This window comes from Bacillus rossius, chromosome 1 (assembly GCF_032445375.1).
Source record: "Bacillus rossius redtenbacheri isolate Brsri chromosome 1, Brsri_v3, whole genome shotgun sequence".
Lineage (NCBI taxonomy): Eukaryota > Metazoa > Arthropoda > Insecta > Phasmatodea > Bacillidae > Bacillus > Bacillus rossius.
This window is the reverse complement of record NC_086330.1, coordinates 117151011-117165811: the sequence shown is the minus strand read 5'-3', so window position 1 is coordinate 117165811 and position 14801 is coordinate 117151011. Positions and strand designations below refer to the sequence as shown.

General features: G+C 33.9%; 1 protein-coding gene across 2 annotated transcripts in view; it reads left to right on the top strand.

Moving 5' to 3' along the window:
- The window catches only part of LOC134542984 (serine/threonine-protein kinase SMG1), a 322401-nt gene that overhangs the window by 187225 nt on the left and 120375 nt on the right, over positions 1 to 14801 (top strand). For both annotated transcript variants that reach the window (XM_063387640.1, XM_063387630.1), the window contains exons 31-33: positions 2396 to 2676; positions 5801 to 5972; positions 12696 to 12849. In XM_063387640.1, coding sequence (XP_063243710.1) covers positions 2396 to 2676; positions 5801 to 5972; positions 12696 to 12849 — 607 coding nt within the window. The remainder of the gene's footprint in view (positions 1 to 2395; positions 2677 to 5800; positions 5973 to 12695; positions 12850 to 14801) is intronic.

Genomic DNA, 14801 nt, shown 5'->3' with positions numbered 1-14801 from the left:
ATTTTCTTGCAATTTCTGAATTTTCTGCAAATAAGTACGGTGTAAATTTAGGGAAAAATTTCAGATTTAATTTCAGGACAGTACGGTAAATCAATATTTATGGTACATTTGTACTTGGTGGATTGTTTAACCTTGACATGCATTTATACTTTATTTTTGCATATGTTTTGCATATTTAGGCTTATCTGCATATCATTTAATTAGAGCTGTACCGATTAAAAAAATTTTGTTGATATATTAATATGCAGATTCAGCTGTTGCAGATTCACTGATCGGGGAAAACACTTTTTGGTTAAAAAAATTTATGAATTTACTAAATTTCCCAGAAGTATCATTTTTAGAACAGCATGCAATGCAAATGCGTATGTATTTTAGTTAGAGTAAACAAATTTTGATTTTAAATAAACAAAAGATAACTTAAGATGAACTGAATGGAATTTCTTTCTCAAACCATCAGTAATATAAATACTAAAACAAGTCAGTGCTTACCTAAAGTTCATTATCTATAAAAAATTTACATACCCACACATTGGTTCACTATTAAATATATTTAACTAAACCAGTACTGATTAAATAATTCCTAAATTTTTATTATAAAAAAAAAAAACATTTTTAATTTTTTTGGTTTCAGTGAATGTCTTTTATTGCCATAAAAAAATATTCCACAATTTCTGAAAAGTCTCTCTGATGGATCACTAGTTACAGGTACACACAGGTGCTTTGCAACCAGAAAGACATAGTTTCTGTTGTACAGAAATCACCTATTTATTTGCATTAACTTCTCTAAAACTGATATTCACAACTGTATAATTACATTTAGTCACCAAATAAACATTTACATTTTCAGTTTATAAACGGAAAATAACCCTAAGGTTTTTAACTCGTATTTTTACATCATTTTCATTTATTTCTTGTCGATATTTTAGTTGCTTATTGAAACATAAAATTACAAATGGAGACTGTAAAATATACGTATTTCATGTTTTTATATAAAAAGAGATAATTTAATAATTATAGTGATTCATAAAATACAAATTTTAAAAGAGAATTGAAAATGTGCAAGATTGCGAGACTTTGTACATGTTAACAATTCAAGAACTGTAATTCCAATACGAAGTGAACTGGTGCGGCGGCGAACAATCACGGTACCAAACATTTATGCGTCCTTTCATGTGGTCGCTTTGCATGGGAAACAGTAAAAGTAAAAACAGTAAAATCCTTATATTTTTGTTTTATTTATATAATTCCATTTTAAAATTTAAACAATTTAATAAAAAGGTGCCTTCCTCACCAAATTAAGAATATTTCTTTGTAGTTCAAATAGTTGGTATTTTACATTGTAGTGGCAGCCATGCCCTAAAATAAATCAATTTTATGTTCCTATCTAACTTTACCATGAGGTTATGCATTTATTTATGATATATTAAAATTAAAGAATGTTATAAAGACACGGGATATTAATTTTGTTATATACAGTGAGTTGAAAGTATGTAGTACTTCGAAAAATTGGAAATGGTACTTGTGAATATTTAGGTTATGGCAGACACTTTCATTTTTCGGAAATTTCGGCCGAAAATTAAAAAGTTTATTATGAATCTGCAGAAATGCTGATTCAAGTAAGTATCGGCACGATCAGTTTCTGCCGTTTCATATCAATACAGCTCTATGTTTAATGTATAAACACTGCACTTCCACCATCTTTGCCACAGATTTTACTTGTCTACTGTATTGTTTTATTGTTGACTAATAAGATGGAATTAATTTGTAGTACAATCAAAAATAAGGATTGTAACATCTTGCAGTGTTCTTTTGTATTATTGAGCATAGTATGGCACAGCTACGATATTTTATAGGTGCTTAGTGTTTCTACAATTTTTTTTTTTGACCACTTACAAACTTTTATTATGTTAAAAATGAATTTTATGTAAATGCTGATTTCATAATAATATTTTATAATAATATATTTATAATCATATATTTATAATCATATATGCTAATTTAGGAAAAAATAAATGTTAGTATTTCCAGCCCCTATTTATTCCTTTTGCTTATTAGAATAATTAAAATTATGCACTGTACAGTATAAAACATATTTTACTAGTTCTCATGGTTCCTGTACAAAAATTCATAAATTTCTGCACTTGTTAGATTGATTTTTAGATTTTTACTCTTTTTTTACTTAGATTGATTTAGATATTTTTACATAGCTTTAACAAAAACCTTATGTTGCCAAGGAATTATGTGTTGGGAAGTGATATAGTTGCTTACGTTATTTTGTCTGAGGTTTGTGCAGTATTATCCATGAAACACACTTCCACACAGGTGGTATTGGTGATGTGTGGAAGAGTTGTGTATGTCATTAAATGTGTTGTTCACAGAAACGTTAACATTGCAGGTACACGTATCTCTTCAAGGGCTTGGAGGACTTGCACTTGGATGAGCGTATCATGCAGTTCCTGAGCATTGCCAACACGATGATGTGGCAGAGTGGCAGCAGAGGGGCCAAGTACCGAGCGAGGCACTACTCGGTCATTCCTCTGGGGCCGAGGAGTGGCCTGATCAGTTGGGTGGACGGTGTGACTCCGCTGTTTGGTCTCTACAAGCGCTGGCAGCAACGAGAAGCTAACTCTGCGTACCTCAAGGGACAGACCACATCCAGCGGGCAACCAAGCAGTGGTATGTAGGTGTAGCACCAACTTCTTGTACAGAACAAATTTATAAATCTTCTTAAACCCTGTCACAAGTTTATAAGTCATCTGTGAGCAGAGGTTTTTCAAGTTGAATTGATTTTGAGTCGAATTCTAGGCAATTATATGTGATTTAGAGTTGATTCGAGCAAGTTTATCCTACATATATTCATTCAAATTTAGTATACCAAACAAATTCAATGCATCACAACTGCCATGCTTGTTGTAAAAGTTCCAAATTACAGACTTTCCTGAAAACTGTGAACATGATGATCCATCTCAACACTGAAAACGTATTTCTTTCATAATGTAAATCTTAATTCTGAAAACCGTTATGACCTTAATAATGCTAGATGCAAAAAATTCACTATTAATTGCACCATTTAATGCACAAATTCTGATAGAGATCAGTATCCAACTGTTGGTAAAAAAAATATATATTGATGTGGTAGTCATTAGAGAGACATTCCAACAAAATTTCCCAAAGTTCTTTCAAAATTTTCTTTAGGGCTGGGCCGATGCCGATTCCGATTCTTAAGTATTGGCCGATATTCAGAGTATCGGCATTGGCAGCATCTGTAAAATATTTGCCGATACTTCGCGCCGATACCTCAGTCCAAGTTCTTAAACTGTGTTATATTGTTTTTGTTAGAAAAAAATCACTAAGAAATAGTATTTCACGCAACTGGTTTTTTTGTAAGTCAAAACTAATTTTTAAAATAATTGCTTAATTTTCTAATTTATGCACTATTACCCTAAGTTTCCTTCCCACAGCGCTACTGTTTTAAAGAAAACCGGTCGTGTTTATTGTTTTAAAAATACAATGGAGCCCGAGAACCGTAGAGAAGTGCATACTATAAATGTATCAATGTCCTAAACTTGAGTTTATACCATTTCCTATGTACCAATGTACTTTATAATGTTTAATAATTGTACTTATGCAGTATGTATGTATATATGTATTATCTGTATAAAATTGACTTGACTTGTTCTATATCCCGGAGCCCTTAAGTCCATATGGGATCCACTAAACGAAAACTGAATAAATAAATTTAAAAAATTTTCATTGCCAACTGTGGAGCAAAGACAGTCTCACGTTATGTTTACCTGTGCTCGCATAAAGTAAATTGCACTCGCGATCGCGTTTACAGTTGCTGAAGAACGTCTGAGTAGCTTGCCCCATCTCCATGTTATTTATATATCTATGACTTTGCTGATGTTATGTTGTTGTGTTTGTTTACAATTTAGTGTTTACGTTAGCTTGATTTGTTAAAATATAAACCTAAAGTGATATTTTAAAGATTTTTCTGAGTGTGATGATATGGCTGGGAAGAGAAGTGAAGTTTGGAAATACTTCACTCTTCAATCAAATGAAGATACCAAGGGTACAAGCACTTTCTACCATTTAAAAAAATCATGAGGTGGGGCAATGCTTAAACATGTGGACTGAAAAGAAAGTATTTATGTGTGTTTTATTATTATTGTAAGATGCATGTTAGTAAGTGTTTTGACCGTTTGATGATACTCTGTCGTTATAATATGAAATTAAAAAATACTGTATAAGTAAAATATCCTTTCATAACACTAACATTTCTTTGGTTAGTATCGGCAGTATTGGCCCATAAGAATCGCTATCGGTGGAATCGGTGAAAAGTGGTATCGGCCCAGCCCTAATTTTCTTCAACTTCTTTCAAAACTATTGTTTGTTTACATTTAGGAATTGAAAAAATTAACAAACTTTTACAGTGCAAGTTGCAGTATTTGAAAATTCAATGTTGCCAACTTCTTTTCCAAAATATATCTAATGTGGTAAAAGAGTATCACCAAACATGCACGAAGACGCCATATTAACAGGAAACTATCTATTTTGCTTTAAAACTTACATCAGTAAGGACCCAGTAATAAACTGTTTATACATGTAAAAACCACATTTACAACTTGTTTCATGCATTTTTAAAGTGGAGAAATATAAAACTAACTTAATTTTTCTGTTCTCATCACCAAAGTTTTGGTTCATGGCTGTATGGTTTACGGTGACCTGTAGCACAATAATAAAAGTAGGTTTTTACAATGACAAATGAAGCTACCGTAACCACACATAGTATAATAAATAAACTTCACAGTATGTATTCACTTTCAACTTTTATTGTTCAGTTTAACTTTTCTGATGGTTTGCTATTAAAGCAGTGCTGTTGCAATGTGAACTGCGGGAAATGCTTTCCTTTAAAGTGGGAAAGTCATGCATTAGTATTATAGGGGAAATGACAATGCTAGCAAAAAATACTGTACGTTAATCACTGGAATTCGTAAATCCCGGGCACGTAAAAATGAGGTTATACTGTATTTATGTATACATATATGGTAGATCATGTTATTGTCAAAGTATACAAGGGTAGTAACACTTTTATTCGCTTTTGAGTTTTTTGAAAAGCAACAAGCTCGAGTCAAGTATTACAAAAAAAACTCAACTCAAAACTTGAATTTCAAGTACTCGCGGGTGTCTAGGGTTTATACCTTTTTTTTTATCTCTGTATCTCAAGTCTCGCATACATTTTCATTAAGACATTTTGTTTAAGCTTCTGCAGATGTTTGTAATCAATATACTTGAATACTGTAAGCAGACTGCCTCAAAACTTTAAAACCAGGAAATTAAAGAGAATTTAAGACCTTAAAGGAAATAAAAGTACTTTCAGAGAATTTTTTTATAAACTTATTCAATTTCTTACTATACAGCTTGGAAATTTGCAGTTTTTAGATATTTATTAAATTCAGTCTTTTTCTAATTGTTATATCTTTTTATTGGTATAAAATTATAGGTATTTTATTTCATTATAAAAATTAACAGAATATTTTCTTTAGCATATTATCTATTTTCATTTGTGTAATTTACTTTCTTAAAGAATAAGGTACATGTATTAAATTTCTGCTGAAATATTTTAATTTTTAATGGAAGTTATATTTCATAATTTTTTTCTAATTAATTGCCTTTTTTGGTAAAGGTAAGAAAAAATGCATAGTTTGAGGGCAATGAATTTCAGTTAATATTTAAATAGACATCCTGCAAAAGTATTTCTACACAAAATCTTTTTCAACATGATCAATTTTTTGTGCAGGCAACAGTGCTGCTGTGATGAGACCCTCGGAGCTGTTCTACAGCAAACTGACTCCATTGCTGAAAGAGAGGGGGATTGCCAATTTGGATAACCGCAAGGAGTGGCCACTCGCTGTGCTCAAGCAAGTGTTGACAGAACTGATGGATGAGACGCCCAAGGACTTACTGGCCAAGTAGGTACTCTTACTCTTAGTTTTACACATCATGCAAAAAGTTTATATCACATAAAAATAACTTGTGAATCATAATATGAGTAGTTTTTGGAATTAGACAGTGAGAAAAATTGGTTATTTGATTTCTAGTTTGTTTGAATGATCAATAAATGTTAAACACGCACAGAGGTTATAACGGTTCGTTATATACAAAATAAAACAGTTCAACGCCGATTACAAATTTTGATGTTTTTTATTATTTTTATTTTTCTAAACAGAATGCCCCGACGAATCCAAACACTTACAATAGTTTATTCACTCGTTCCACACATATATCTGCCCGTCGAAAAACTGCTGGTAGCTCGCATGACGAGAAATTACCGAAAATTAATAGCGTAGATGAAGTCCTTCAGTAATGTTTTACTGCAAGTACACGAAGATGGTGCGACCTCGAAGAGGACCGCACCCAGCGAAAACGAATTCCGCCCCGAGCCAACTGCCGACGAAGGTGGCCGTAATTTCTAATTCATTGTCCGAAAAAAATAAAACAAATTAGGTTGATTTAATATTCGGCCTGGCTCCGACCACCAACGTGAAATTATCTATTAGTACATTACATTATAATTTGGTGAGAAGCCACCGAACGCGACCTACTTGTCCAGCGTTCGACAGACGACTGGTGAAGTCTGGCCACTCTCTTCTCCACGCAGGAAGGAGAAGTCACATGACCTCACCGACCAATCACACGCACGCTTCATTCATTCTTACAAATACAAGCCAATCAGAGAACAAGTTACACTACATGAAAAAATCTTTTACACACAGAACTCTGGGCTTCCCCTGATCAGTCTCTTTTCAATTTCACATCGAAATCGGGGACTTCCATTCTCGTTCTCTCTCCCACACCGTGAGAGAGCAGTTATCACCCGGTTCCCATGCAGGGGGGGGAATTACCGTCTTTATCTCGGTTGGCGGGGAAGCACTGTTCCTTTCTCACTCCCACTTACAGGCCTCTCTTTCTAACCATCACTCCAGCCCAGACACAGTCCCGTGATTTATAATTATATTACAACACATTAATAAAAATTAAGAATAATAATTATAATACAAATTACTATACAAAATTAAACTTATTGAGAAAAACCTGAATAAGTAGACCTAAACACGTAAAAATCTAGAACAGCGACTTCTTTTGTGAATAATTACATAAAAAATACTAATGATTAAAAATGTCTAATAAAATACAAAATACCTTCTTAAAAACATAGCAAGTGAAAAATATCAACCCTAAAATATATAACAAACGGTAAAATATCATTAGAAAGACTTTTTAAGAAATATTTACATTCATGAAAATAGTTTAAAAGAAAAATTATTTAATTAGGAGGGCAGGGTCTTGCAACATTACAAGGTCACACATCACTCGATGCCATTCTGCTTGAATGAAGTTAATTTTTTCCGTTCATGTTCTATTGTAATAGGTATGTTCCCGACTCATATTCCATTTAAAAAATAATAATAATAAGGCCCAGAGCCAGAGTATCTAGGATAAGACAGAACCTTAGAGTTTAGGTTTTTCTACTATCTGAAGTGATGTGAATGAAAAGCTCCTAAACCTGGAATATCAGTGGTGAATATAGGTTATAATTTTTTTTTTTTTTTTGGGAGGGGGGACAATATGACCGAGCTTACCATTATTTATGCTTGCTTTTTTTTAATTTACTATCATTTAATGATTATGTATAGTTTAAAAAGGGTTTTGAGGAAAGTTTTAGGACTAAACAATATAATTATTATTTCTATTTATTTATGTTTTCGGTTATTTTTATAACAGAACTGCATTGAATCTTTTTATTATATAATAGCACGTTGTTTTGAAAAACACTGGGTTTTGAAAAAGTGCATATTTAACTTTTAATTGTATTCGCGTTTATATTAATTTCCCTTTTCCCTTTACTTTTTTTCTTTTTTCTTACCTTTTTTTAGTAAAGATTTTTTTCCCTCTTGTCCCAACAACCCAACAAAAGTAAATTTTGTACAGGGTTCGGCGCTGCGTGGCAGAGGGCGCTGCGTGAGTTGTGGTGGGGATAGGTCGATGGAGGGGATATCGATCAATAGCGGTAAACGTGCCATTGTCAGTAGGTGCAATGGCGTGGCGTGGTGAACATCGTGCGTTTGTTGTAGAGGAGTTTATTCGTAACGGAAGTTCTGTGATTAATACTCAGCGAGCATTTCGCATTCGGTTCGAACTTGGCCGACATGATTCTGTTCCGGATAGAAAAACTATTAATGTTTGGTTATCAAACTTTAGAGCAACAGGTTCTGCACTGAAAAGAAATTCGCCTGGCCGACCTCGGACTGATACAACGCCGGAAAATGTGGTACGTGTGAGAGCATCCATCCAGCAATCTCCAAAGCGTTCAGCACTTAAACAGGCAGCTGCCCTAGGATTGTCTGATCGGAGTGTAAGAAGAATCCTGCACAGAGATCTTCACATGCACCCATACAAAATGATGGTTTCCCAAGAATTAAGTGAGAGAGATTTTGAAACTCGTAGAGCTGTGTGTGAGGACATTCTTCAGACATTCCCCCTGGTGCTGTGTTGATTTCATCTGATGAGGCCCACTTCCACTTGTCAGGTACTGTAAATAAACAAAAATTTTCATCTACTGGGCAGCAGAAAATCCACAGGAACTTCACCAACGACCACTTCACAGCCCTCGTGTAACAGTTTGGTGCGCCGTTGCAGAATTCAGTGTGTGGGGTCCGTATTTTTTTGAAGAAGATGGGCTTAAGGTAATAGTTAATTCGAATCGCTACTGTCACATGATTGAGACCTTCCTCCAACCTAAGTTAAACTAGTTTCTTAGAGACCATGCAGAGGGAGAGTCTGGTTCCAAAAAGATGGTGCCACAGCTCACACTTCGCGGCGAACTCTAGCAATTTTGAGAGAGTTGTTTCCTGGACATCTTCTCTCTTGGCGAGGAGACATCGCCTGCCCCCTAAATCCCCTGATTTATCACCTTGTAACTTTTTTTTTGGGGACATTTAAAGGCGCAAGTTTATAAACATCGTCCCACAACCCTGCAAGCACTTAAGGAGGCAATCACCCAGGAAGTGGCTGCCATTCCACCGGAAATGACACGACGAACTATGGACAACTTCCAGGAAAGGCTTCGTCAATGTTTAAAACCAAGTAATTTGAAATGGCATAATATTATTTGTTCACAATTAAAAGTATTTTTTCTGTATCTTTCTTCATTTGTTTGTATCTGCCTTTTGAAATATGGGAGGTTTTTTTGCTGGATCCTGTACAATGAAAAAGAATGTTGGTTTATTATTTTTGGAGCTATAAAAAGGGTTTAATGATGTAAATCCATTTAACATTTGCTTTTTATGTAAAGTTTACGAAACAAAGTCCAGATTTATTGGTATACTAGCAAATTTATCAAGAACTTCTTCATAGCTTATTTTAATGTCTCTATGGATTGAAACGAAAGTAATGCTAATCCATTAAGCCTAGTTTCTGATGTGGTATTTCTTATGTAAGTCTTCAGTCTTCTTAAGCTTGAGAAGCTTCTTTCCACGGTTGCGACAGAAACAGGCAGAACTGCTAGCAGTTTCAAGAGATCATAAATGTTAAGGAAGAAAGTCTTGTCACACTTTTTTAGAGAACTAATGGCTGTTTTGGGATGATTTTCTGATTTTTCCTGACTCCACTTTTCTTTCCACAACATAAACTCACTTTGCACGACCTCTCTATGTGACAAATCATCTTCGTAGAAATTGAAAGCAGCTTCCAATGAACATAAATCTATTTTGATACAAAATTCTGGAAGGATTTGTTTTAAGGATGCAACTGTATCCTTGTGAGATTCAAAGCGTTCCTTCAGTGAATTACAAAATTCATCAAGGTAAGGTACATAAACAGCTCGTCGGTAGTATTCTTATGTGCTGTAAGGGATTTTGTTGCAGGCTGTTTGAAGGTGACCAACTCTAGGAATCTCTTCTTTAATGTCGAATTTTGTAGCAAATTCCTTTACTTGAGCATACAGGGATTTGAAGTTGTAATTGGCATTTTCCCTTTGTTTAGATAGCAGATCTAAGACACTTGTAACATTTGCAATGGCTTGAGAAAGATCTATGTTTTTTCTTTGAAGGTTCACGGATAAGTTATGTGTAGTTGACAGCATCTGGTTCAAAAAAAAATATTATCAAGAAAGTGAAATTGACTGATAGAACTACTAAGAGCATGTCACTTGATTCTTCTTCTATTTTAAAAAGAGAGAATTCTTTAATAACGCCCATACAATTTCTTATAGAAGGAATTTTACTTGCATCTGACAAACACAAATTTAGACTATGTAAAGAACAATGTGGGTTCAAAGCTAGTGGTAGTTTTCCTTTGATAGCAGCTTGTACCCCTCTGAATTGCCCTCTCATCGTGGCAGTGCCATCGTATCCTTGACCTCTCATTTTCTTTAAATCAAGCCCTAAATTTGACAAGGTCTCTAACACTGTGTTAGCTAAGCCTGCACCAGTAACGTCATAAACGGGGACAAAAGTTAGGAAATCTTCTCTAATATTGTATGTATGATTGGTTTTTCAACATACCGTACACAAAAAGAAATCTGTTCTATTTGGCCAATGTCAGTTGTTTCATCTGCTAAAACGGAATAAAAAATAGACTTCCTGACATTTTTCACAATTTGGGATTGTATTAAATGACCAAACATGTTAATGAGCTCGTTTTTAATAAAAGAACTAGTGTACATGCTCCTCCCTCCACTGTTCATTAACTGGTCTTTTAGGTCATTATCGCCACTGTTTGCTCTGTATCTCAGCAGTGATCGAAAATTTCCATCATTATTTTCTGGCTCTTCTAGGCTTATACGTCCGTCACGATGACCTCTTAGTGCGATTTGTTGTCTTCCGCAAAATCTTATTGTTTGTATGATAGGGATCAATCTTTCCCTTTTTTTTTTTTTTTTTCCCCCTCCAATATTCAATCTTCTTTGAGCATTGACTTGATTTATAACACTCAGTTTTTTTGTAACAATTGATTTTGTGTTTTCAGCAATCAAAACTGATGTTTTATTGTACGTGCAATTTTCATGTTTACGAAAAATTTCCTTGGCTTTTTTCAAATTATAAATGCCCTTGTTATTAATGCTCCTGTTTCTTGATCTCCTTTTCCTACACTTTTGGAGTGCGTAAATATTATGCAATATTTACAAAAAGACCCTGACTTTTCTTTAGAGAAAGCTAACCACTCAAATTCTTCGAGCCATTTCATTTGAAAAGATCTAGTATGTTTTGAACTAGAAGTAGAAGGAAATTTGTATACAGGATGAGGTTTCCAAATATTTTCTACATGCGTAATTTTTTCTTCATTCGTTAACGAACGAACCGAATTGCTTTGACAATAGTTTCCAATATCATATATATTTTTTCTTACTTGCTTGAAGTCTTCCGCAGCTGGTGCTGGATTAACGGCACTAGTACTTGCGACACTAGAAGAAACGTTACTCACACAGTCAACGTCAGCACTGTCACTAGCAGGTCTATTTACATTCTGTTTTTTCGTAAAAAAAGTTTTGAATAGAAGCTTGTCTCTTCATTATTAATGCAGTTTACTTAATAAAAATTAAAGATTCCAGAACAGGAACATCCAGATGATCGCAGATACATTCACTAACTCAATAAACACAGCTACAGATACAGATAAACCAACTTGACAGACAAGCAGATAAAGCATTATAACACACAAGCCAACTACATAAGAATGAACCATAGAAAAGGGAGGGCACAGAATGGAGAATCCAATGTAAACAATTGAGGACAAGTTTCAGCGCTCCAAGCGGAAGCGCAGTGAAGTAATGCTTAGGCAGCACACGCAAGAATGGCACAAGTGAATGCTAATGTTTTCATTGGTTTATTTTTGCCGCACCTACTCACAAGCTTTTGTTAACACACAACATTTATTTTGTATGGTCTTTAATACTCTAAATTATGTTCCTATAAGAGGAGTAAAATAAATCTGACATTGCGTTTAGAAATGTGGCGACGGTAGCTTCTACAAAGTAAGTGGGTGCGCGACACTAGTCCGGCTGACTGGTGCGACGGCGGCAGGTGGCATCATGACATGGCTTACCTCTCCATCCCCTGGCTAATATTCTTCCACGAGACAAATCATCTTGTCTCCCCTTGCCACTCCTCGTAAAACCTAAGCATACGTAAATTCGGGGTTCTATGTAACTTAATTATTGGATTTGGAATCCTAAATGGTAGTTGTATCACCTGTCTAACAAAATTTCACTTTGCCTGAAAAAACTGATGCACACCACGAAACCACGAAACATTATAAGGATCTAAAAAAAATATGTAATTCTAATAGTATCATTTTCTTAAAAATATTTGTGTAGTGCTTAATAAATGTTATCCTGCACTATAAATTTTAATTATCAGCCTTACATGCAAGGTCTGTTTATTTACGTACACTATTAATTTTAATTTTTTTTTCTGGTTTCGAGGGGGTGGGGGGTCGCCTTGTGGAATATAATACTTCAAACTTTAAAATGTTTTTATTATAGAAAGTGCATGAATTCTAGTTATAAATGAAAATTAAATTGGATACAAAATTAATTTAACAGTAAAATATTATTACTGATTTAATTTTTTTTAAAGAAAGATAAATGTGCTGTTTGTAGCAGTAGTTTCATGTTGGAATGGCATGTGTTCCAGAGAGCTGTGGTGCCACAGCACTAACGCCGGCTCCTGGTGGCAGACGACTCGTGCCTACTCATACTCGGTTGCCGTAATGTCGGTGATCGGCTACATCATAGGGCTGGGCGATCGCCATCTGGACAATGTGTTGGTGGGCCTGACGTCTGGGGAGGTGAGATTGTTGGTCTTCCTATGCCATCAGGTCGAATCCCAATCCTGGTTTCGAGAGTCAAAATATTTTCTCATATCACTTGTTTGTTGCTGAGATTGTTAGCTTCATTTTAAATTGGTAATTTCTAATAATTTTTACAATATTTTAAATGTCGCTAACCTATACCAACCAACTCATTTTACAATATCAAGTTATTATATTTATACCTAGCTTAACCATTTGATAAAATGGTAAACTATTGGAAGTTTCACAATGCCATCTTACAGAATAATTTGAAAACATGCCTGGAAATTATGAAAATATCTTTTCAATGTTCTCCTTCACCCCCCCCCCCCCCCCCCTCATTCTAAACAAATAAGAATTACTGAAAGTTTTTACATAATAAAAACAGTTTTGGGTTTTGGAAAGTATTTAAAAAAATATACACAAAAGATCATCTCCATAACTTTCTTTAATTCAGCCAAAACAATAAAATAACTTACTGTTGAATCATTAAAACACATGGCAGGTACTAAATGAAGCAGTATACCAATTCTATCTTTTGGCTTAATCAGGATAGAACCTACACAATGTGTACATTTCCAGATGTAATAACAACTATAATAACATGGGGACGGGGCTAAACTTACATTAAACACATTGTAACATGTCTTAAAATACCAATAACAATTATTTCTTGACCTAACCTATATAAGATTTATAAAACATTAAGAGGCCACTCCAGTGTTTCAGGGGCACTACGCAACCCGCGTTAACCTCATAACATTCAATGCTATTTTCATTTTGCTTATAACTTATTAACTAATATAGATTTCGAAATGATGCTTGCTTGATATGTAAGACAACGATGCTCTTATCAAAGCCCCTTTCTTCAAAAACGTGCATAAATTATGGTTCAAACCTAGACAATACACTTATGCATATTAGTAAAGATTAGTATAAAACCATAATTTATGCACGTTTTTGAAGAAAGGGGCTTCGATTAGAGAATCGTTGTCTTACATATCAAGCAAGCATCATTTCAAAATCTATATTAGTTAATAAGTTATAAGCAAAATGAAAATAGCATTGAATCTTATGAGGTTAACGCGGGTTGCGTAGTACCCCTGAAACACTGGAGTGGCCTCTTAAGAGTGTAAATAAACGAGATGATAGGTTATCACATTTTTTATTATTATTATTTCAATTTTATTCGAACATTTACTGGGAAACCACTTTTTTTTTCAATTTGTAAACTGTCATTTTTTGTCACGTTAAGTATTGAACGAAATATACGTAAAACCAGGTATAAATATAAAATGTGTTGCAGCTTTTACTGTAAACAAAGCTATCCTTTCTTCCCCCCCTCCCCTTCTTCCTCTAAATAAACAAAGATAAGAAGATACTAGACTACAGACAAAGCACAAAGAGCATCTTATCACAATCATGGCATTCTAAAATAAAATTGATGGGCTCTGTAGTAAAAAATACTATGTTTGAGACATGTTGAAATACATTTTTATTGAAATTCATTTCCTGTGTTAAAGATCTATGACCTTCCACGTGTCATTTTCAGGAATGGCATCAATCAACTCAAATAAACAGCTGTGTTCCACGCAAAACTTCATTTTCAAAAAAAAAAATTGTTGAGAGATTTTGTGAAAACTTTAAAAATAGCAGAATATTGTCTTGTTCTGCAAATTTCGTGCTTCACCATATTTTTGGGTCCCTAAATATGGCAACCTTTATATTTATATTCATATTCAGTTTAAGAACTAAGTTTTTCAGAAAAATACATGATAATGTATTTAATTTTCTCAAAAAATATAAATTAAAAGAGTAATATTTTGTGAAACGGATTTTGAATAAGTACAAAGATAAGGATAAATAAGCCTAGTAAACTTAAAAATTTATCAACTTTGAATTTTTCAATTTACTATTTTCACTCCATTATTTTTCTTAGAATATTTAAA